This window comes from Tinamus guttatus, unplaced genomic scaffold (assembly GCF_059628265.1).
Source record: "Tinamus guttatus ecotype Peru unplaced genomic scaffold, ASM5962826v1 Tinamus_guttatus_pri_ptg000125l, whole genome shotgun sequence".
NCBI classification, from domain to species: domain Eukaryota; kingdom Metazoa; phylum Chordata; class Aves; order Tinamiformes; family Tinamidae; genus Tinamus; species Tinamus guttatus.
Genome location: NW_028288659.1, coordinates 3,175,070 through 3,198,590, shown reverse-complemented (window position 1 = coordinate 3,198,590; position 23,521 = coordinate 3,175,070). Strand labels below are relative to the sequence as shown.

Genomic DNA, 23,521 nt, shown 5'->3' with positions numbered 1-23,521 from the left:
GGATCACGAGTTCCGCTTTTTTTTTCCCTTGTCACTTCAGCCACACAAAATAAGGAAGAAAAAAAGAAATGCACCTGGTGTGGCTGGCCCGGTACTGCCTGGAACAATGAGCAGGAGCGATAAGAGGGAGGTTTGTTGTTTTGCAAGAAACGTCTTTCGTCCGCAGGGCACTCAGCACGTCGGAGACGCTCAGCGACAAACCGCAGATCCATCTCCCTGCTCTCCTCTTCCTTACACGCCACTCCTCAGCCATCAGTTCCGTTGACGTTTCCATCCACAGCACAGGGACTGTACCCAGCATCCGCTCGCTCCCCTGCACAGGGGGAGGAGGGACACTCCAGGCACTAAACCTGCTCCCGCTTCCCACCATCCCCTAGACACCACCTCACCTAAAGGAGGCAGTAGCTCTTTGCTCAGGTCTGTCACAACAGGCACATTGGAAGTACCTCAAATTAAAAAGAAAGGGGAAAAAAAAGCTACCCTCCCCAGAAATTTGCACAGCTGGTACCAGCAATCGCTAAATTTAGCACCTACCCTTCAGATCGTGCAGTTCATCTGCATCCTCTGCTAGCTGCGTGTCTTTCACTCTGCAGCACTCTGAGAGCCTTCAGCAGAGGGCAGGCATTTCCCTGCCTCTCGTGGGCTCTGACCCCTGAGGGAGTCAGTTTTAAAAAACGAAACACATGGGGCATAATCCTTTCCACCATTTTCCTTTCCATCAGAAAAAAATCCCAGCGGTGACAACATGCACCATCAGACACTCCAAATTCCCGCTGCTTCCCCTAGCCTGGACCAGTACTTGGCTTCACAGAAGGAGAGAACACCTCTGTCTCCTGCTGGGAGAATCACATGAACTTTCTAGTGAGAAAAAATGAGGTAGGGAACCCTTGAACTGATTTCTGAGACCTTAAAATTCAGGCACGGCAATATTGCCTTTCAAGTAGCCTTGGAGCACTTTGGCTCTAGCCAAAGCAAACTCCCCAAGGGACAAGCGCTTGCAGGCCCATCTCAGCCACAGCGGATGGAAAGGACAGCAGTGACTGACGTCAGGGGTAGCTTTCTCCAGGGAAGGCTTGAAATAGGACTTGGAGGCCAGATGGCTGATTGAGTGGATTCCCATGTCTCTGGTTTAAAAGGCTTTGTTTGCAAGATGTCTTGAGCTGCTACGGGCCAGTGCATAACAATACTGAAAAAAAGTTCACTGTCAAAAATACTCTTTGCTATTTTTGCTTTAGGGCCCCAGCGGACCCAGGAAACAAAACAAGGGTGTTACAAAACCAGTGTAATCAACGATGTTCTCAAACATCTGCAGAAGTTCAAGGTTTGAATGAAAGTTTAGTTCTGAGTCAGCTCCAACTCATCACTGGCTCTTGAAAAGGGAGGAAAAGAAGCAGCAGTAGTCTGAACAAAACCACTTGCATAAAAGCTATAATACCTCTGTGTTTTCTCAGCCTCTCTCAGTGGTTGGGGTCTCTGACCAGCGTGAGGAGAATGAAGAGAGGTTCACATTCACAGGTACGGAAATATGGCTGGGATACTGGTGACTTAGACTCACAATCTGAGCCACTAAGGTCTGGGAAGAGGGAAGAGGCGTTGCATAGGAACACATAAGCATGGTTTAGGTCGCTTAACACCTGCCTCTTGACCTGCAAGCCAGACTGCAGCAATTTTCCACAGTAACTCTGCTGAGCTCCTTCCCTCACTTTCTCCGGGCTCTCAGGCCAGGCCAGGGCTAGGTAATTCCATTTGCTGATCCTTCTGCCTCCTTCATTTCTGGATCCCAGAGAATGGGAATTATTACCGATGAGGGTTAGCTATTTATCAGAAGAGATTTGAAAGAGGAATTTCGCCTTGCTCCTTGGATTGCTGGTGCCAGCTGAATACGGAGAACGGATCTGCCAAATTGGTTTGGGAGTCTTGGCACCCTCTAGTGGGAAGCAACTTTTAGAGAAACTGAGAGAACGGAAAGAGAAAAAAGCCTGAATAAAATGCCCAAGTCTTAGGAAGAAAGATTCTCTACCAATAAAGTCATTGTACATGTTTAAAGGGAGTGAGAAAAAAGGAAAATGAACACAAGATATGCAAAATCAGTAACGTTCAACCTGTCAGTGGATTGCAGAATAGTTACTTACACCAGATACACTTTGTTCATCATACAAATTAAAAAAGAAAAACAAAATAAAATAAAACAGTACCCCTTTTCCCCAACCACACGTAAAAAAGCACTTAAAAGTTCAAAGGTAAAGCTTGGCACATTCCAAATACGAAATGATTCACTTGACATGCAGCAAAATATACAAGAAGTGATTCTTTTTTTTTTTCTTTTTCTTTTTCTTTTAAACAAACTTAATTCAATTCATTATATTTGCTTGGCACAATTGCAATTCATTTTAAAAAAATATTTGAAAAATACTGAAACTGACCTGAATTCAAGTATAACGGTTTCTTCGACAGAAACATTATCAATGCAATAGAACATCACACGGAATATATCGAAGCATAACGCCTTCTGTGTTTAGTTTTCCCCCACCCCCATAATTTTTTTCTGTACAGTTTTAATGCCAGCACAACTTACAATTGTATTTTAAAATTAATATTATTGCATTGTTTTTGCATATCTTGTGGAACAGAAAATGCAAAGAGTTACTGATTCCCCTTTCAAAAGCAGAGACAGTGGTTTGTTTTTGCATTCAAATGGCCCCAGGTACAGATCTCCTGCAGTTCAACCCAGGATGCGGAGAACTGCATGCACTTACACACACACACGCTCGCGTGCACACTCGCTCGGTATTGCTCCCACACTCACAGCTCTACTTAGCACTAAAAAGAACCCAAATCAATCACTCAAATGTGCAAGACTATATTAAGTGCATCGCCTACTATCTTTAAATTATAAAACAACAACAAAAAAAGGAGGTTTCAATTGCTAGCAAATAAAATTACAAATTCTTGGTGTACATAATGTTTGGTAAAACTTGTCTATCGTTGTACTTCTACCAAATTTCAATGGAGAAAAAAACCCAGTTTAAATAATACAACATGATCAAACCAATTTAACATTTGCAAAGGTGAAAATAAACCAAAACAAAAAAAGGTAGGTGATTACAAAACTTTGTAAACACTCCCTTCTCCCTTCAAAAAAAAAAATAGTCAAAATAAAAACTGCAACATGCTTTCAAGAAAATATCAAACCGCAAAACAAGGAGAGATCTACACAAGCCCATGGCCACCTCGGCAAGTACCGGGCCGCTCGGCTCAGCCTCACCGCACAGCCGGCTCCCCGCTCTCCCGCCGGCTGCTGTGGCGGGCCGGCTGAGCTCTGATTGGCTGGCAAGTGGCTGCCCGAGCTCGGATTGGCTGGCAGGAGCGGCTGCCTGAGCTCGGATTGGCTGGCAGGAGCGGCTGCCCGAGCTCGCATTGGCTGGCAGGGAGCGCTGCCTGGGAGTCTCTGCGGGTTGGCTCGGCAGGGCTCGCAGCGCGGCCGCCTGTCCCCCCGGGCGCCCTCGGACTTCTTCTGCTTCCTCCTCCCGGTGGCGGTACTGGAATCCACAGCAGAAGAAGTCCTCCTCTCCCTCCGAATCAAAGGGCCTTGGCTTTATGGAGACGGTGAGGCTCATACAGAATATGTGCAAAATGATTTTTACAAGCAAAGTTGAAAGACACCCGTTTGACGCAGGGTCCTTTTGGCTAGGGCCATCCGCAGGAAGCTGAGGTTCCCCTCTGCACTCTGGAGGCAGTCGTCGTTCCTTGTGCAGGGACCGAAAAAAAGAGGGAGCTGGCTCTCCTCCTCTTCCTCCTCCTCACTCTTCCTTCATGGACACGTGCTGGGGTTACATCCACTCCTGAAAAGCTTTCTTACACCACCCAACTCTGCGACTCGTCCCAACAGAAATGAATGAAGAACGCTGTTCCGGTTACTCCAGGTCACGAGAACAGTGAGGCACTTCTGAAACAAACCCATTAGGAACATTGAAACAAATAAAAAACCAGCATCGCTTCCAGCCCTGGCAACTACAGGCTGCTGATATAAATCCTGCTGTCCTTGAGCTCCTCCTGACTTTTTCTACAATCCGGGTTCTGCACCTCTTCCTCTTCCTCTCCTGCACTGTCCTGCCCTGGGTCCCTGCAGTTAACAAAAGGCAAGAGGTTGCCATTGGGGCTCTGCTTGCTGTTACCATTGAGAATGTTGTCTGCTGCATTTTCCATCTCTTCTATCGTCATGTCACAGGCGTCTGCGAGCTCCTGGGTTGTGACCTCAATGAACTTTGGATCTTGAGCAAACTGCATCAGTCCTTCCGAAATCAAGACCTTCAAAAGCAGGTAGGGAACCAGAGACAAAGACAAACATTAGTATTCTGCATTGTCAATCTTATGGCACCCCAATCTCAACCCTCTTTCCTGCTATATTTTCCCTAATAATCTTCCTTCTCCTCCCATTCACGCTGCTAACCCCTCCTTGGAAATGGGCTTTCCCTCTCCTGGCATTGTGAGCAGCAATATATGTTTTGGAATGCTCTTCTGAGGGCCACATTTCAAGGTGTCCTTGATATTGCTCGCGTCCTGGATGACTCCACAGTCTTACCGCTTCAACCAGGCTGCCAGCGCTGCCGTGAAACTGCCTGTTGCTCCCTCCGCTCTGACTGGGGACGGTGAGGGAGACTGGCCTGGCTCTCCTCGGGCTGCTGCAGCCGCTGCTGTCAGGGTACCGAGAGCTGCAGTGTATTGACGGGAAGCTGCTGTTGAGTTTCTCACTGGACTCTGCTCCGTCGAGGCGCAGAGTCGGGATGGGCTGTTGTGGCCAGCCGCGGCTGCAGGGTGTCGCGGGAGGCGTCGCGCACAGGCGGGAGAACGTGGTGGGGGAATGGCTTCGCTGGAGAAGGGGACTCAGGCCTGCCACTGCCAACGCCTGTGGACAGAGAAGGAACAAGGTGAGCAAGCAGCTGGGCTAGCACGGTGAGGTGGTGGAGAAACTATCCAAGAAAGGCTTGGAAGTTCCTAAGCTTTGTGAAAAGAGCTGCCAGATCCTCCAATAGTTTAGATGTTTCCTGTGAATGCATTTTGGAAGCTTTCCTTCAAATGGCATATCCTGCTTTGGTGCCAAGCAGCAGGTTGAAAGCTTTCGAGACTGTGGTTCTTCAGCCTTGGACCCCCCACTCACAGGAGTGATGCAAACCTTCTCTCCACAGCCTTGCCAGAAACACCACCTCTTCTCCAGTAGGTCAGGCAGCAATTCTTTTTATCACCACTGCTACCACTCATACAGCTAGCTTTAACTCCCAATTACTGTGTTTTCTATCAGTATGTACTGTAGAACCTGAATAGATGCCACAAGTGAATCTTAGAGATGCCCGCAGCTGGCAACAACTGTAAATCCACCTCTAGATTTTAAGCATCTGCTGGTCGTGGTAAGATTCCTGTCTGATGAGTATCCCTTTCAACCACCCAGTCCCTCCCATAGTCAAATGTATAACCCCTGAGTCATCAGCCTCCTTCTAGAACATAAATTTCTCAAGAAACTCCAATTTGCACAAGGCTCATCTAATTCCTTATTCATTGTGAGTGCTGCCTCATTCAAGAGCAGTGCCACCAAAATCAAAAGCTTACCTCACAGAGCTCCCTACTGCCTAATGTGAGCCAAGAAATGCTGACCCATAGAAAATACAAAAGAATGTGGATTTGTGTTGGTGGTAATCCTGTTATTATGGATGAAGTTAGTCTCACTCAATTTGAGCTATCTAGAAGCTATGTGTTTAGTGTAAACTTGGTGTCTAGAGAAACACCCAGAGGCATCCTGCCTGATTTGCATACCTGTCTGAAAATGTCCTCTGGAGGATGAGACTTATACTGGACTTACACTTGCTCTTTGAGGATGCTCTTTTCCCGAGTACAATGGAAGTGAACCGACCAGTTTAAACTAGACAGCTTTTTTAGGTATCTGAAGTTAAGTGCATTTTAACATGTGTTCAATTCATTTGCAATGGAAATCCTTGGGTTGCAATAAAACGAATAAATAAGAATCCATTATTGGGTCAGTTAGCCCAACAATGTTGACCAAGAATTAGATGTCAAGACGCCTATTGATTTTCAATGAGGAAAAAAGTCCTTAAATTCTTCTGCACAGATCATGTCCTGCAGGCTTTGATGACCTCAGCAATTTGCTTAAACTGACCAGACTTCAAGGAGATCCCTGCCTTAATTAAGAAGAATAACTGAACCAATTTCAGTGGAAACTCATACAAGGTACTTTATCCAAATGTAAGGTGATGAAGAAGCTAAGAAGCTCTGTAGGACTGCTTCAAGCTTCATCTGCATAAATTTACATATCTGTACGGATGAGTACTTAATGAGAATACCTCTTCAAGCATTCACAAGCAACAGAATATATTGCACTTAGTAGAAGCAACCTTTTCTGTTCATATTCTTGGTTTAAGCACTCTTCTGGGTGGGCTAACATCTTTGTAGACAGACTAACACTGCCGAACATTCCCCACCAGAGCCCCGACACCTATTTCAGGATAATCCTGCAGGCCAGCAGAGTCAGGCTGGGGTGGGTAGAGCTGCATCCCTCAAGGTTTGGAGCTGCATGGCGGGATGTAGAAGGGTAAGGTAGGTCCTTCCTCGTCATACATGCTTCTGCCCTTGGAAGGAGGTGATTCCCAGCTAGCAGGGTGGAGGATGGAAGGAATGCTTCCTGTCCTCCTGTCTTGCTGTGGGAAGGCAGAAAGCCTCAGGAGGGCTCTTACTGCTGTGAGGTGGGCAGGAAGCTGTTCACCACACACTACTCGCTGCCTCAATATTTTTTCTGGTTGTCCTACAACAGCAATAACCACTGCTTTATGAAGTTCTATCCCAAATGCTACTGCTGGCTACTGCTGCCTCCATGGATGGTGGTAAGAAAAGACAGGGAGTCGAAGGTGCACTCATCTCTCTCTTGCTGCTATGACTTCCCGCTCCTCCTATTGCTAGTTTCTGGTATTTTCTCCCTTATGGCAGCCCAGGGAGGTGGAAAGGCAATTCTGCTCTGCCTGGGGGACTGTATGGAGCAGGGTACCCTGCATTGCAGGGTTGGCACTACTGTCTGCACCTGTTTCTTTTATGTTGATAGATTACGGGGGCCATCAAGCTTAAAGACACAAGTCTACTTTCAACATTGACAGCTGGCTAATGATATAGATACGTTCCTAAGAATACATTTGCTAGGCTGCTGAATGCAGTTAAAAAGAGCTTAAGAAGCTGATTAATCACATGTCATCAGTTTATTTTTTTTAAATGATTAATTACAGTTACTGGTTACCTTTAATTAATATGGAAGTAGACCTTGCACATTTTATTCATATGAGTACTATCATCAAAGCCAGTGTGATTACACTGCAGTGTGCAATTTGGGTAGTTATTTTTATCTTGACATTTTAGTTAGTTTTTTATTCTTCCCTTTCAAGGACATCAGATAATGATAACTCTGCTAACTCTGGAGTTATGTTCCTGTAGCATTCTTCTGGGAACGATAAAATCCTAAAAACCGGAATGAGCATGAGGACAAATACAATTTCCAAAAAAATGAACCTTTGATATGGGTGAGAAACAATCCCTAAAGGTTCTTAAAAAGTTGGCTGCAAGACAGTGGGAGGCACTGCAGATGGCAGATCCTCAGTTGCATTGCTGGGCCCTTCATGGTTATTAAAGCTTACCTGATGGTGTACCAGATGCAAAGGCAGAACTGTCTTCTGTGAGACATCTACACCCTGGTTTTTCTGTCTTTTCAGACACTCTAAGTGAAAAGATGCTCTTCGACCTGAAACACAATCACAGAGAATTGTGTCCATTACTCATACAACACTACAGGTAATCTGATTTCATTTTGTTTTAATGCAAATCCACTGCTGAGAGAGCAAAGACATCCTTACTTTCCACTTTGGTGGAAACTTCCCCTCAAAACCTGGCTCATTTCAAAAACAGTTGCATTTGCAAAATGCAGTCAAGATCTATGGACCAACCAGTGCTATCTTCCAAGCAAGTTGCAAGATAGCAGCTCTGTATCATGATTTTCTTTTATTTTTCCCTTTGAAAACACTGTCCTTGGCAGCTTATTTCCCTGTTAAGTAGTAAAAGTATTTCCAAATCTCCCTAGTTCAGGCAAAACCCTCAAGGCGGCTAGCAATGGCAAAAGATGCTCTGGCCCTGGGCCTGGCTGTACCCTTGTTTTCCCCAGCGCCACGGTTTATGAGGCTGTATCCATACAAGTGGAAGTCAAGTGGAAGTGAATTATTTACATCAATGGTTGAATAAAGGTTTGGGTATTTAGACATGCAGCCTAAATGCCCAAGCCTCCAGGAGCCTTTTTTTTTTTTTTTTAAATATAAAGGATTTTTAGGGAACAGTTAAAATGTCCACAGTGTTTATTTGCTATGAAATTAAGCTTTGTTTCTGTAAATATAAGAAATATATTCCTTAAACAGGAATTAAAACGTACTGCAAGGTATAATATGAACAAGTATGCAGGCTCTACTTCTGAACAGTAGCAAATTGTAGCAAATAAATCTGAAAGCTGCACAATAAATGGCACAGTAAATATTACATGCACTTCTTGGGCCCACTGATATTTTTCTAAAGTAGGAAAAAAATTAGAATTCTGAAAATAGTAATGTCTATATTATTGATCTTTTGAGAAAAGCTCCCCTCAGGGCCTGGAGGCAACATGTCTTATGATACATAGAACTAACGCCATGATGCAGATTAAAAAAAAATCCTCTTTCTTGAGCAAAGCCTAGTAAAATTAATATGACATCACTATATAAATATTCATTGGAATGCAGTTAAAGAAACATTGTATCAAGGTCTGACTGCAAATTCAGCCTCCAGGACAGACAGGAATTCTTGTTGCCTACTATTTTAAGTTTTGAAATAGAGTAATTGTAGTGCGAGCATCTTGAAGGCTTTACGTGAAGAGATCCTCATTTAAACATTTCCCTGCATAGGCTGTCACTGTTTATTTTATAAGAATCTACTCCATTTACAATATTCTTTTCAGTTCTTGCTCCCATCCCCCATTTTTCCCCACAGAACTACTCAGGGAAAAAGGCTGAAAAACTCTCTACTCTTTCTTTCTTTCCAAACTCTCCCATTTATCCTGGTACCTTCATAAAAACTTATGATCCATGGATTTCACTTGAGCCTAGTCTGCACACTCAAGCATGTGAACACATCCAATTACAATTACAGCAGAAAGCAAATTCTTATGGTATTAACTTGATCTGAAATTCATTCTTTTCTTCAGAGCAGCCAAAAAATAAAACCTCTCCTTTCTCCTGCTGAATGCACACACAACAGAATATCATATACCGAAGGCTAGTCCATCCAGCAGCTCCCTGCTGTTTGGACAATCTACAGCACTCTAATAAACTCTCCTAATTCACATACAGGCTTAATCAAACAGATCAGATGGATTATCCAAATAACCACAGACTGTCCAAACAGCCACGGTTTCACCTATTGACTGAGCATAAAATCAGCACAGGTGTCTGCAAGGCATCTACACAATCACAATCTTATGGACACTGTAAGATTTCTGGTCTCATGAGCCAAGGGCAATAACACCAACACTCAGGCCCCACACATGATAGGATTTCTCCAGTAAGATGTGGAAATTTAGTGAAGGCAGAGGAGAGCAGAGCCTGCACATCACTCTGGGATGTTACCTAGTGAGGAGGAGCACAGAAATCCTTTCTTGGGGGAATGCCGGGTGTCCTCTCCTTTGTTGTTTTCTGGTGGAGTAAGTTGTCTATTTTCGTCGTCCTGGTATGAAAGCCTGGAAATAGGAAGAGAGATGAGCTGGAAAAACAGATCCTATTGGACAATAACCCCTCTTCCAGTAGTAAAGCCAAGAAGAACACACTATTGAACGGATGCAACTACCCTAGCTACCATCTATCTATGAATGATCCAGAGGAAGGCACGGAGACTGTGAGGCAGAGAAATGCTCTAAAGATAAGATCAGGAGATGCCAGAAGATAGAAATGAATGGAAGAATGGATCTGGACATATAAAATCCAGATACCCCACTGAGAGAAGACAGAAAAACAACTAGGAAAAAAATCCTAGGAGAAAAATTGTTTCAATGTTATTTCTCAGGGCTGAACTACATTTTTTTTTCCTCTCTGATATTTGTGTTATCTGACTCAAATTTTCTGGCCACATACTAGAAACTGAATGTTTTTAGGAAAAAAATGTCACCTTTTCCTACCTCTCTATCTTAAAGAGCCCCCAAAACACATTGATTAAAGTTGCAAAGCTCACATTTCAGTAGAGATCAGACTTGGTTCGCTACAGTACTCCATGTCTTCATTCAAATTCTCATCGTAAGTCTCATCCTGAGAAACCTCCTCTTGGCAAACAATTGCCAGCTGGCTGTCTCTGGAACTGGAGCTAATGAGCAAAAAAAAAAAAAAAAAACAAGTCAAGATATGGAGATGGGAAAGCAAATGTGTTACAAAGACAAGTATGACAGGCCCCATCTGTCTCAACTTATCATAGTGGTGCAGAGCTATCATAGAAAAATCAATGACTGAACAGAGCTGCAGAGTTCACAAACAGAAAAGCAACAACTTCTTTTCTTTGCCCTCTTTCAGAGGAAGGTTTCTTAAATCCGAATTGAACAAGAGTGTAAAAACATTACTGTGACCATGTCTACCCTCTGGGAATGTGCACATTACACTGACCACATTTCCACAGATTCGCCTCAGTGCAAAATCTGAGCTCTTGGAGATGCATCTTTTTCTCTTGTTGCAAAAGCCTTGCTTAAGAGAAGCCTCCCAGCTATGAGGCTCTGGCCTACACCCTGCTTACCCTCTCAGCTCTGTCGTGTATGGTCTCTGCCTCCCCGATTCTTTATTCTGCACCTTTCCTCTTTCCTGCTTCCTATCCACCACTTTACTGTTCACTGCTGCCTTTGGCCCTACTTTCCTCATCACTAACTGTAGAGAGCTTCAGTACAATCTACTCGAATTCTTAAGCATGAGAGCCCATAATTCCCTGCCTGTTTCCTCCTTGTCCCTCTGTTTCACATTCTGGGATCTTATATTTCGCTCCACTCTGCGGTTTGTGAGGAGTAGAATGAAAGCTGAAGGAAGCTTGAATCCAGCAGGGAGGTAATGGAGCCAATTTGAGTCTGTTACGAATATTCTCAGAGGGCAGTAATGTGGCAGTTTTTTTGCATCTTTCAGGGTCAGGACAGGAAACATTATTTTCCCATTTGATTCAGGTAAAAACACTGGGAGAAATGAGTATACACACGGTACAGAACACACTGAAGAAGAATGCTGCAGTAGCCTTCCTGCTGAGATGGGAGGTGCTTAAAACTGCTGAGGTGCAGAGAGAACTTAGTAGGGGGTAGCTCCTCCTGTTCACCAGTCTACATTTCACTGAACAGTACAGAATTTTTGTGTGAACACACCAAGGAACATTTCCTGTGCTGTGATTAGACTATGTGTAGGTGTGTGAGCCCAGCCAGAAATCTAGGTGACCACACATCACTATCTGCCTGCGGGTAAAAAACAACAACAAGAACAAAAAAAAAACCCAAAACAAGACAGGAATATTTTCTGGACGTGCCTTGGGGAGCGATACTTCTTTTTCATCCTTACTGACACCAAAAAGAAGAATTTTCATTCAACATTAATGGAAATTGCAATAGTCAATGGGAGGAACAATGGATCTTATGGAGAGTATCATAACAGGAGAGAGGTACCTACCGTGCCAGTGCTTCATAGTAATGCGTCCTAGTTCAAGGAACGTGTCCAGGGAAGCAAGGAGAGAAAAGGACACCATGTTAGCAATGTCACATCAGCAACAGGTGACAAACAGTTACACATGCTTTGCAACTCCTCTGGTCTCCTTATGGAAGCCACAGCACTTCTCACTCAGGTAATTTTGCACCCATTGATTTTTTACCATCATATTCTGCTTTTTTTTTTTCTTTTTTTTCCTGCTATATGGCAGCATTCCTCCACCTTCTCACACTGCCCCCTAGTTGCACTGCAAACAAATTTCCATCTCCCTCCCACTGTTACTGGAAGGGTTAAAAATTTCCAGTGCTGGAAATGTTATTCCTGTGATTTTACTTATCTGTGTGCAGACTTGTGTTTCAGCCTGAAAGCTGTTCAAAGAAAAGGATTTTCCTTGCTTTATGTAGTGCTGCATGTCTGAAATCCTTGTAACCCTCCTCACATAATGTCTTTGGTAACCTCTTTATGAATGTGACCCACTGGAGGAAAAAAATGACTTCCTTAAAACTCCCTGTTGGGTTCCTTTTTCTTTCAATTACCAGTAGATAAAATTCCTTGTGGAGAAGGAGGGCTGTCTTGGTTCTTATGAAGGTTTCTTCATGAAAAAGCCCAAGGAGATCCAGTGTGTTGGTCAGTGAGGGTGTTATGTGCTGCTGCTTCCTACTGGTGAGCCAGTGCATATCTGCTGCCTCCTGGGCTTTGGCACAAGCAGCGAACCAGAATGCTGATTCCAGGCTGCAAGCAGGGCAATGTCTTCTCCTGTTTCTAGCTGGTGGTGACTCGAGCTAGCGGGTGACTTTAGCAGCAGTGCTGTGGTGCTGCCGTGCACGTTCCCCTCCCTGATCCCTCAGGCCGCTTTCTGCTGTGAAGCTTACCTTTTGGAGGGGAGTTTCCAAGAAGCTTCCTGCACGCGTATGGCGGGTGACAAGGGGGTGCCGTGGCCTTCTACTGTGCTGACGGTGCTGGGGTAGCTGGGCGGGCTGGGGAAGCGGCACAAGGCAGTGTTGTTGGCGTTGTTGATGTTGGCATTGGAGCCCGAAGATGAGTAGCTGCTGGGAGTGAAGGTGGAGTCTACCAGCTTCTCATGAGATGGAGATTCAGTATCTCCCTGGTTGTTGCCAGACTTGTTGATGTGCAAAGGTCGCTGCGTGGTGAACGTTTGGGGGAACGCGCTTCTGCCATCACTTTGGTAATAGCTGACATGGTTTCCAAACAGGCCTCCGGCTCTCTGTCAAGGAAAGAGAAGCAATTTTCATTTTATAAGCAAGAAGATTTGCAAGGGGCATTGTATTTGTTGCTGAACCTGTTTTAGGAGGAAAGAAAATACAAGGACCAAATTTTGCACTACTGCACTGGTGCTTGCTCTACCAGAAGTTAGAGTGCATGGACTTGTCTGCCAGAGAGGTCTGGTACAGACACACCATGAAAGCTTTTCCTTTCTGAGATATTTCCAGGGACTGGCTTTACAGTAATAGAGAGGTGCATATGTGAGGCAAAGGTGTCTCAACCTCCCACCAACCCTAACAATGTAGGAGTGGATAGAGGTGCAAGAACAAGGTTACTGCTGTCTGGTCTTCACAGTGCAGCTGCATGTGTGTCTATACATAAGAAGGAATCTGAGCAGAGCACTACTAACTATTAAACCCGAGAAGACTGCATGAAGAAGAATTTCCTGTACTAGTTAGATTTTCAAAAAGGAAAGGGACAGACAGTAACTTTTTGTAAATATTTGAAGGGGGGAAATGCCAAAGAACATTAGGAAATATTGCCGGAGGAGACAATAAGAAGAAATAGGATGAAGTAAGAAAAAGAGGATTTAGGTAACTTATTCAGAAAATTTCCTCCAGGACCATGGAAGCTGTTAGGTTCTGGTATAGTTTTTGAAAGGATACTATTTGGGCCACTGAAAGAAAGCTTGAACAAAACACTGGTGTATGCCTGACTTATGCTTTGTGGATGGTATGTGAATTGAGCTGTTCTTCAGACTCTTTGGCCACATCCAGCCATTCTCACTCTGATTTCATTTAGGATTTATGTAGCATAACCTTCCATTGAAAAGGTAATAAAACCCACATAAGATCATCAGAGCTTGTCTCTGAGTCTACTAGTCTGCTTTTCAGCATGCTGTAGAAACCAAGAGAGAGAGGCCAGCTGAAATACAGGGTGTATAAAACACATGTTGCATTAAGCTTCAGGCCTATCCTCAGCATGTGAACTCATTCAACACCTACCCGGAAGATATCATCTTCGGAGGCGGCCGAAACAGCTTCTTTCATGGCCTTATCCAGCTCCTCTTCAGCTGTCAGGTCTCCCGAGATGGCTCGTCGGATCTCTGGCCCGATGTCGTGGAGCGTACGCAGACCAGCCTGCAAAACGGCAAACTGTACAGCTTCATATCTCCGAGTGGGTACATGAGAAATAAAAGCAGTGTTACTTCTTCCCAAGCACTGTGAGGCCATTTTACTTAGTACAGCATCCCCAGATCCTGGTAAAACTGCACCAAATTCTGTTCTCTCATCTCTAGCTTAGAGATGGAGAAACTCTTAGCAGTTTGCAAAGGGCTTAGGTGACTTGTTCCTAGTTACATAATCAATTCTGAAGGCACCAACAATTCAACCCCGGAATGCTCATTGCTAGTCATTTGGTTTCATAACTACAGGACATAGGCATAAATCCACAGGCCTGACTAAGCAAGTTTCTGTGCATTCATCTTTGGGTTCTCAGATCCACAGCCAGAAACCCTACAGCGCCCACAGTTCCAGCTGAACCATGTACTCGGTGTCTCTGAAATTCTGTTCTTTTTAGTCAGGAGCTTAAATATGGATTTAATAGCTGAACTTCTGGCATCTGGATTTGGACAGTCTTCAAAAGCCTTCTTGACTGGAAAGGACACCAGTCAACAAGAGAGTCAACCCAGTGGGGTACGTTGGGGGTGTGCTCAAGCCTCTCTAACTGTGCCCTGAGTTTGTATCACAACACATTTTTGTTTGGTGGAACTTCAGTGTCACACTTCTTCCCTGTCTTCAGCGGAAGGACTGACATGGCACTGCCTGTATGATCACCTGGACTTTCTCATTGTTTTGTACAGTCTAGTAATCTTCTCGGCAAACCTGTAGCACAGTGGGTATTAGAATCTGATGTCCTCAGCTACAGACTACGATGCCTTGGCATATTTCTTGCTTTTTAATTAATTTAGCCTCTTGGCAACATACTCTCCCTTACCAGTTATACTGACTCCCCTCAGAAGGGGTATAATGAACGTGGTAATAAATATCTGCCAGACACTTCATACCAGCTTTCCAAAGGGAACCTAAGTTTCAGACATCACCAGCTGATTGCTAAACCATATATATAGCTCACTTGCTTATTTCACCTCCAGAGCCAGTAGATATGGCCTGTGGTAGGTAAGTGCTTATTCCGAGGGATTGAATTGAAGGTGCCTACAAGTGCCTTTCCAGCAGGGATAACCCACTGCAGCTCCCCGAATGGTTGAGAGGGAAGCGGATCCAAATGCCTCAGCTGCCCCCCGTCCATCCCTGGCCCGTTTTTCACCTGCAGAGAGAGCGCGTTGCGCTGCGAGGGCTTGCCCACCAGGCCCTGCTCTTTACGCTTCTTGAACTTCCGGAAATACTCTTGGATTAGGAAGGTGGCGTAGAACTTCCCAACGGTCACCTCGTCATCTGAAAAGGGGCATGTCCGAAAAAATAAACAACATAAGCAACCGATTTTAAACAGTAAATCTGTGAATGGGAGACTTACAATTCAAAGCAGAAACATTAGAGCCCACAGTACTTCTTTGCTTTTCATGATACCAGTATGTATGGTATCTCATGGTATCAGGGCCTGAAGTAAGTGATTATTTCACAGAGCTTACTGTGAGTACTCAGAAGAAGAAGAGCCAGTGGCACTTGGGTAGACTACTGCTGCCAGAGAACAGCTATGGATGCACCTTGGTTATGGCGAAATGCCTCCTAATTTTTGCAGTACTAGTTTACCATATAGGATTTTGCTCTAGCAGCAGCCTCCCAGTCTGGGTTAACACCCTGTCTTATAACACGCCTGGGGTAAGTGTGTACTCAGAGTCTGGGCTCACTAATGACTTGGGGCTGACCATCTGCCCCAGACATATCTGACCCTTCTCTGTACTGATCCCTTTTTGGGTTGTATCCATGGGTGCGATTGGATCAAAATGGCCACCTCCAGCCCCCAGGAATGGATTCTTTTCACTCAACACAGACTACCCATGTGCCAAAATGTACACTTAGTTTTTACCCTGGTAACTCTCCTCCCTTCTCCAAACTTCCATCTCACTTAAGAGAGGCCTGAGCAGGACTTCAAGAGCTGACTAGAAATGTCAGGTATCTGCCAAGAGCTGTTTTGTGCTACAGCTCCTGGAGCCCCCTGGAAGGTCAGTGAAGATGATAGTGGACACATCCTGGCTCCCAAGACACCTAGAGAAGGAAGAGCCCAGAGGCCTTGTGATTACAGCCCATCAGGGATGCAGCGTAGAAACCTAGAACGATTATACCAATTCAGACTGTTTGAGGATTGACCCCAATTCCATAAGTCTACATAGTAGAAAGTGTTATGCCATAGAAAAGATAGCTCTGGTAAATACAAAAAGGTTATGAGAAGGAGCTGCACAGTTACCTTGAGTGAAAGGACCGTTTTTAATGTTTACTAATTAAGTTCACAACCTCTCTGGAGCTTCACCTGCTTGCTTTGCTCACATCAGCCAATGGGCAATGTCCAGGGGAACATGTACCCATGACTGCGGTAAAATCTAAGAAGGAAGGTTTATAATTTCTATTTAGAGACCCTTTCCTCTTTCTCTGATCTCCCAGCAGGGAAGAGCATCATAGTCTGGTTATTACTGACAGAAACAGTTCTCAGCCTGATGAAATACCTAGCCACGTAAACAAGTTACAGCTTGAAGAAGAAAACATGCACCCCATATTTCACCTCATGATCACAAGGTACAGTAGGACATGATAGGTAGAAGGAGGGACAGAGAGATTTCACAGACCAGGACAGGACCCTGCACTCACCACCTGCGGGAGGCACCACCTGGTCCAGCAGCTTCATACTGGTGCGCTTCCAGATTTTCTTAATTATTGCTCTCAGCTCTTCATTGGCTTGCTCCAAGTTACCTGCAGGGTGAAAATCATCGGAGACAGAATCAAGCCAGGCCCTGCAGAGGAGCAATTTCACACGTCTAGCACAGCAATTTGAGGAGGAAAATAGTAGAGCTTCTTCATCAGTAGAAGGTTTTGCACAAAGATAACTCTGACCATGGCTAAAGTTCCTCACAGCAAGAGACCTTCTTCCTAAGTGTACCTAATCATCTAAGGGTGGGAAGGTGCATGGTATTTGCTGACACTGTGTTACTGCTTGCATCCAGTAGCCAGAAACGATGGAACAGCAGTGCTACTTTGTCCTGAAAAGCAGCAATTCCACTAAACAATTCCAAATTTTAGTCCAGATCCTATGAAGATTAAATATGATGATAATAAAAGTCTCCTACCAGAAAACTGCTGCCCAGGGAAGACAAATAATTGGTGGTAAAAGTGTAGATGGAACCCGGAAGATCTGGGTCTGCTTTCAGTCCTTCCCAGGAGCTACTCACTGCTTCCCTGTATCCCAGCCTATGTCAGCTCCTTCACAGTGCCAAGAGTCTGTCTTGGAGAGAACCTGTGCAGTGCTCTGAGAAGGCACTCAAAGAATCCATAAAGCCTTCACTATCTGACACACAGGACACTCTCAGGATATTCTTGTTTACTCTCTGAGGAACAGTATAGAAGGTAACAAGCCTTTTATGTTACTGTTTAAACTTATAAATTACTTGTTTTCTCTCAGAAGCTTTTTGCTGATGAGGCATTAGGCCAGACACACCACATCTCTGAGAGTAGAGAAGATTCAGTTCATATCCTCTCCTTCCATATCCTCTCCTTTTTCTTTTCAAGCTGCTTCATTTTAATTTCTTGATTTATGTACTTTCAAATCTCTTATGCTCGAAGTGCTCTTTTCTCTCTACCTATACTAAACCACTGTCTTCTGCCCCCAGACCTCCTGTTCCTGCAGCTGTCCTTATAGCACCCCAAGGTCCTCAGTGAGCTTCACAGGGCTCTGTGTGCCAGCAGCTCTGTTAATACGATGGAGTGAAAATGGGGAGACTAAGTAAATTACTGAGGATGAAACATCTGGATGGCATCAAAGTAAGAAATTTGACTCAGGAGAGCTGATTCCAAGCTCTTGCCCTAACTACTTATAAGATGTTGTTAATTCAAGAAGGGAAGCAGTTTGAGACTTCATATGGTTTCACGGGGATCACTGACAATGAGTCAGAGTTTGAGGATAAGACAGAAGACACAAGATGTCCTACAGAGGTTGAGGCTGGCTTTTTTTTCCCCCCTCCCCAGGAAAGCCACTTCTGCTGCAGTCGAATTCTGCTTAGCACAACATCCAATGCCTTAATGCAATTTTTAATTTCATTAGCCTTTTTTTTTTGCCTCAGCTGTCAGTGTAATTCTCACATGGCAGCTAGGCTTCTGTTGGTCTCTGCTTTCCCCTGCCTAAAATGTAATGCAGTCACTCCTGAGGCAAGGTGTTTAGCTGTGAATCACCACTCTACACGCTCTTTAAGGTATGCATTTAATATGTGAAGCCATGTTTAGACTCAGGGCCAATATTTTTCACTACAGCAGGTAATATGCATAGTTCAACAATGGTGACAAGCTGAGCCCAAAACATTGCTACTAAAATGTCATGTTAACATCTGCTAATGGAAACACCTGACGAATTTTGTTGAGGTGAGACATCTGGCCTATGCTTTGCTGCTTCCCATGGACTGGCAGATTAGTGGTAAAAGTGGTCAGAAAGCTGCATAATTCCACAGACAGTTTACACAAAGGGAAGCTTTGCCCCTCTTCCTTCTTCTGGTTTCGCCACATAGTATGTTTGAAGCTTTTAAATTCCAGACTGTCATAAAGAAAATGATCTGTAATCTATGATGATACCATGGGAAAAAACAGCTTTCTAGGTAACACCCAGCTAGAAACATTGCTCTCTCCCTAGAAGATATTATTCTTCCAAATACATTTACCATTTACTTAGCTTTTTGTATTATGTGCTGCATATCGATAACCGGAAGACTTTTGCAGAGTATGTCATTATGTTGCATCCCAGCTTAGCACTTGTTGCACGGACATCATTCAGGTACCCTTGCAGTCAGTAAGGTTATTATTACCTTCTGTCTTTATCCTCAGTGCTGTTCTGACCAGCGCAAAGAGAGTAGCATTGAACATGACAGTCCCATCACTATTCAGTGGCATATTCATGGAGACAAGGCGCTGTGGAGTAAGGAGGAAAAACAGAACAATCATACTGACAACACATGGCCTGAAAAATGCTCTTTCTTTGCCCTCACAATGCCCTCCAGAACTGCTGTCCCTCTCACCGCTACATCCATGGCCTGGGGATTTGGTTAAACAATTATAAAAGGACTTTTTACATCCACCACTTGTCTCAACCATGGCATGAGTTTGCGCTGTGGTCTCCCATTGCTAAATAGATTTTTTTTTTTCTTCAATATGGGTATCACTTTCCAGCCCTCATTTTCCCCAGTGGCCAGGGGGCATTTGCCTACAGTGCATTTTACAGATAGAAGTTTATTCCTGTTCTCAAATCATTTGTCTTTTAAATGATACCTTTCATTCTGACCAGGAGCAAACTTCATGTCTTATAAGATACCTTGCTATTTTGCAAACTCCTTTGCACTATGTCTAGTGCAAATATATTCAGAGACAGAACCATTATCTTTCGCTGAAGTTGACAGACGTGAACAAAGTGGGTCAGCTGAACCTGGAAGTTTGTCTGTTTTCTCCATCCCTATCCCTCTTCCTTGCACAGTAAGGCTGCTTCTGCCCTGCAGCCATTTTGCAAAGTAATGTGGGACAGAAACTGAGTGCCAAGGCCTGGTATAGCTGCAGGGGGAACGTCTCTGAGACCAGTGACGCTTGTCTGAGGTAAAACTTACTAAAGTCCCCAGATCTTACATCCATACTTCTATCTCAGGAGGTACGGGACGCCAAAAACTTAGTTTGTGGTTTAAGGGGTTGATTTTATTAGAGCTCTGTCTGCTACCACTTTCATGCCATGAATCAAGAGCAAATTGGAAGTTTTAGTTCCCTGTCTTTCCACTGCTTTCATGGACTGTGGGACTTGAAGAAGATTGCTTAGATTGACACAAAAGAGATCAAATAACTAGACTGAAATAGATAGGCAGCAGGCTGCAGAAGACATGCATTTCTGTGTAGAGATCCCAGCATTTGTGTATCGCTCTGAGATTGATAGAAATTATCTACGAAAGTCACATACAAACTCAGGCGTGTGAGGTTATGAACGAGGAAGCTCAAGGGAAGGAAACACAAAGGCTATAAACATGTCATTATGTCATTGACTAGAGTTAGTTTGTTTTGATAGCTGGGGTCTCGCAAGCAAAGAAATCAATGAGGCATTTTCACTGAAAATCTGTCCTTGTGCTGCCTGTATTTTAATATTCAGTTCAGTTTCTGTAAGTCATTTAAGAGAGAACAGGAGGGAATATTAGGTTTCTGGTGGACTACTTTGTATAAAGAAAATCTTGGAGATATTTTTACTTGCCCTGTTATCTGTCCTAATCTGGCTTTTTGGTGTGTGTGTTCGATACCACAAGCACACAGAGCTGATACTGTGCTAGATAGGAGAGAAGCAGAGTGTGTGTGCATGCTGTCCTGGCTAGAGACAGGGCTGACACAGCTAGTGCTGCATTAGTGTGTCTCCCTAGAGGAGCTCCCTAGGGTCCTCTGCCCGTCACAGAGCAGGGTCCTCTGCCCGTCACAGAGCAGAGGACCCTGCTGCAGGTTATTGCAAGTCCAAAGGAGGAGGGGAGCTGTGCAGAGCAGAAACAGGCTGGGGTCAAACATGCACTATTCGCAGCTTGCCCACGCCAGGGCAGCGCACACTGCCTCGTGCACTGCTGCTCCTGCTCCAGCTCGCTCTCCAAGGGAATATCCTGAAACCTCTAGGTGCTTCACACTTCTAGGGCTGCTGGGCCTTGCCTTGTGAAAGGCCTGTGGTGTGTGCTAAGCAGCAGCAGCCTGCCTAGCAGGGAAGCACCAAGGCTGTGCATCGCCTGGATCTTATGCTCAGGTTTACTTATAGAAGGGCCCTGCTTGGTGTTTTGCTGCTCCTGACTCCCAGCCTTCCCCAAACTGTACTTTGCCAGCCTTACTTTGCAAGCCACACGATGAGGACAGAGCTTCCCAAAGCCCAGGGGTGGCTGAATCCGCCGTAGCAGTGTCACCACATCCAAATGCTTGATCCGTCCCCTAAGGAAAAAAGCAAGATGAGGGTTGCATCCTTAACACAGGGTAACCTGCTGATTTATCTGCAGAATGCAGATGCAGCCACAAGGATCACTGAGGTCTTTCCAGACCCACACTGCCAGTCTCTGTATTCTGGTATTTCAGACCTCCGTGCACTCCTCTGGATTTGCCCAACACTCACATAACAGAAAACACAGTAGTCAGTCAAACACAGGTCAATACCTGCATGAATTAAATGCTTGGCATGCTGCGGGCGCAAAGTGCACAGACTGGCACTTCAGGGTTGTCTCCCCACCTCTGACCTATTCTAAATCTGCGGCTGCTTTGGCCCCTGCTGGCCTCAGGGCTGTAACGCTTACACAGTGCCGAGGGTTTCTTTTTTTCTTGGCGCTTTACCTCCCAGACGACTAGCCCTGAGGCACTGTCTTTTGATTCTTGTTTATGCTTCTGGCTGTCACTGGAACCAGTGGGAAACGAGGACTTGAGCTGCCTCTATAAACACACATAGAGAGCAGCAGCTTGATTTCTTTCAAGTTTTGTAAATGGCCTCCCAAAAGGAAAATTGTCTTAGGACGAGATGAGAGCCAGCAGAGCCAGAGCTGGAGCTTCAGACTTGGGACATTCGTGAGGAAGAGGGAAAAAAAAATGCACATTTATGGATGGGGAGGAACCAGATGTTGTCTGGTGTGAGGCGTTATCTGTTATATGACTCCAGCCACTGAAGTTTTGTCTTCAAACAAACAAGCACAAATACTAGCATACGTGTTGTTAGAAAGCAATGTACTTATAAAGACATTCTGCTTATTGTCTATTGATTTTTTTTCCTGAACAGTCACTATAGATGTGAAGAATGTGAAGAAAGGTTCCCAGTCTCACATCCTGCAGAGTCTGAGTCCAAATTAATCTTGAGACTGTGTCTACAGATCCAGAACCACAGAGATCTGCTTTTAGTTTACACTAAGATCTCTTTCCACAGTTTTTGCATTATTAAGGGGGCTTTATAATTGCAATTGTCATTTATGCTATAATGCCACAGGGATTTAAATGTACTTTAAGCCTAAGCATGCATCAAAGAGAGCATGTACTAACAGATGTCAGTTAAGCTCCTGGGTGACTTATTCTTGTTATTCTTGCGTAACTTTAAATCTCTCCAAGTCTGCTGATGTGAACAATCCTGCAGACCATGTAATGCAGTCATGTGAAGGTACAAGTTGTGACGACATGTTACAAAATGGAGATTTGAGCACAGCAGCTCTACGATGAGTAGAAAGTCAAACAGAAGATTCACAGCTTGGATTCAATACATCCTTACTACACGCCACAATAAAATAACTCTCTGACCTCCTTTGAATTCCCTGCTCTGTCCTCCCTAAAAAAAAAAAATCTGACTGTACCCCAACCCTTGACTGAAAGTGAAGCAATGCCCTGTCAGCTGAAAATGCAGCCTAGATGCTGAGATTTCTGTGTGTATTCTATCTCTGCTGGTCACTGTTTTCAGCAGCAATACCTTGTGGAGATAATTATTTTAGGGTTTTTGCAGAAAGTGTTCCTGTAGGAGAAATATGGTACTGGCTGCAGTGCATCTCAGTTCTCCTGAGATGTACTGGTATTTCTGGTGGGTCACTTACTTGGCTTCAGGGTCATATTCTGCCCAGATCCTTTTAAACTCATCCAGGTGGTGTGGTCCTAAAATGGACCAGTCTCGCGTCAGGTAATCAAAGTTATCCATTATAACAGCTACAAAAAGATTGATGATCTGCAAGCAAGGACAGAGATGATTTGGTGGATTAGGCAGGTAACAGCAGACATCATGAGGTTCCCAGTTCAAAGCTTGAATTTTGACTCATAAAATTGGGAAGCTATTTGTATGTGTGTGTGTGTGGGTTCTCTGTTCCCCCATGACAGCTCCCCAGTTTAAGTAAGAAGATCCTAGAGGCAGGATATTCTTGGCTGACCATGCCTTTCTCCTCCCAAATGAATGGGTATGGCTCAGGTTTGTTGCCTTGTTAGCCACACTGTTCTGGCCTTTTATTTGCCCGTGGCTTTTCCCAGAAGAATGTGATAATGGTGGGGGAAACTGGGATTTCTCCTCTAAAAGCAGTGGGGCTGAGATAAAAGTCCTTTCTCCTGGCCCAGGATCAAGCCTTTTAAAATGTTGCTGCTGTTCATTGGGAGAGTTTTGTGCACTGACGCCAGCTGCAGAGCATGTGCTGAAGCTCCAAGCAATGCTGCACTGCCAACACTGAACAGATGCAAGTGGGATATGTGTATTCTCACAGTCACTGCTGCTGGCAGGGGAGGAAAAACCTGATGAGCAGGCAGAAGGAAGGTAGGAGGGAAGGTGGGAAGTGTGACTGAGGCGTTGCTAGCCTCAGC

The 23,521-nt window shown here is 44.6% G+C and overlaps 1 protein-coding gene across 1 annotated transcript in view; it reads right to left on the bottom strand.

Moving 5' to 3' along the window:
• Positions 1-3,555: 3,555 nt before the first annotated feature.
• CACNA1C (calcium voltage-gated channel subunit alpha1 C) overlaps positions 3,556-23,521 on the bottom strand; it is a 427,407-nt gene continuing 407,441 nt past the window's right edge. The window contains exons 38-49 of the mRNA XM_088521659.1: positions 22,774-22,901; positions 21,052-21,148; positions 19,027-19,129; positions 16,829-16,930; positions 15,333-15,460; positions 14,012-14,146; positions 12,656-13,008; positions 10,294-10,422; positions 9,696-9,805; positions 7,689-7,792; positions 4,583-4,906; positions 3,556-4,308 (exon numbers count right to left, since the gene is read on the bottom strand). Of these exons, the coding sequence (XP_088377785.1) occupies positions 4,012-4,308; positions 4,583-4,906; positions 7,689-7,792; positions 9,696-9,805; positions 10,294-10,422; positions 12,656-13,008; positions 14,012-14,146; positions 15,333-15,460; positions 16,829-16,930; positions 19,027-19,129; positions 21,052-21,148; positions 22,774-22,901 (2,010 nt within the window). The 3' untranslated portion in view covers positions 3,556-4,011. The remainder of the gene's footprint in view (positions 4,309-4,582; positions 4,907-7,688; positions 7,793-9,695; positions 9,806-10,293; positions 10,423-12,655; positions 13,009-14,011; positions 14,147-15,332; positions 15,461-16,828; positions 16,931-19,026; positions 19,130-21,051; positions 21,149-22,773; positions 22,902-23,521) is intronic.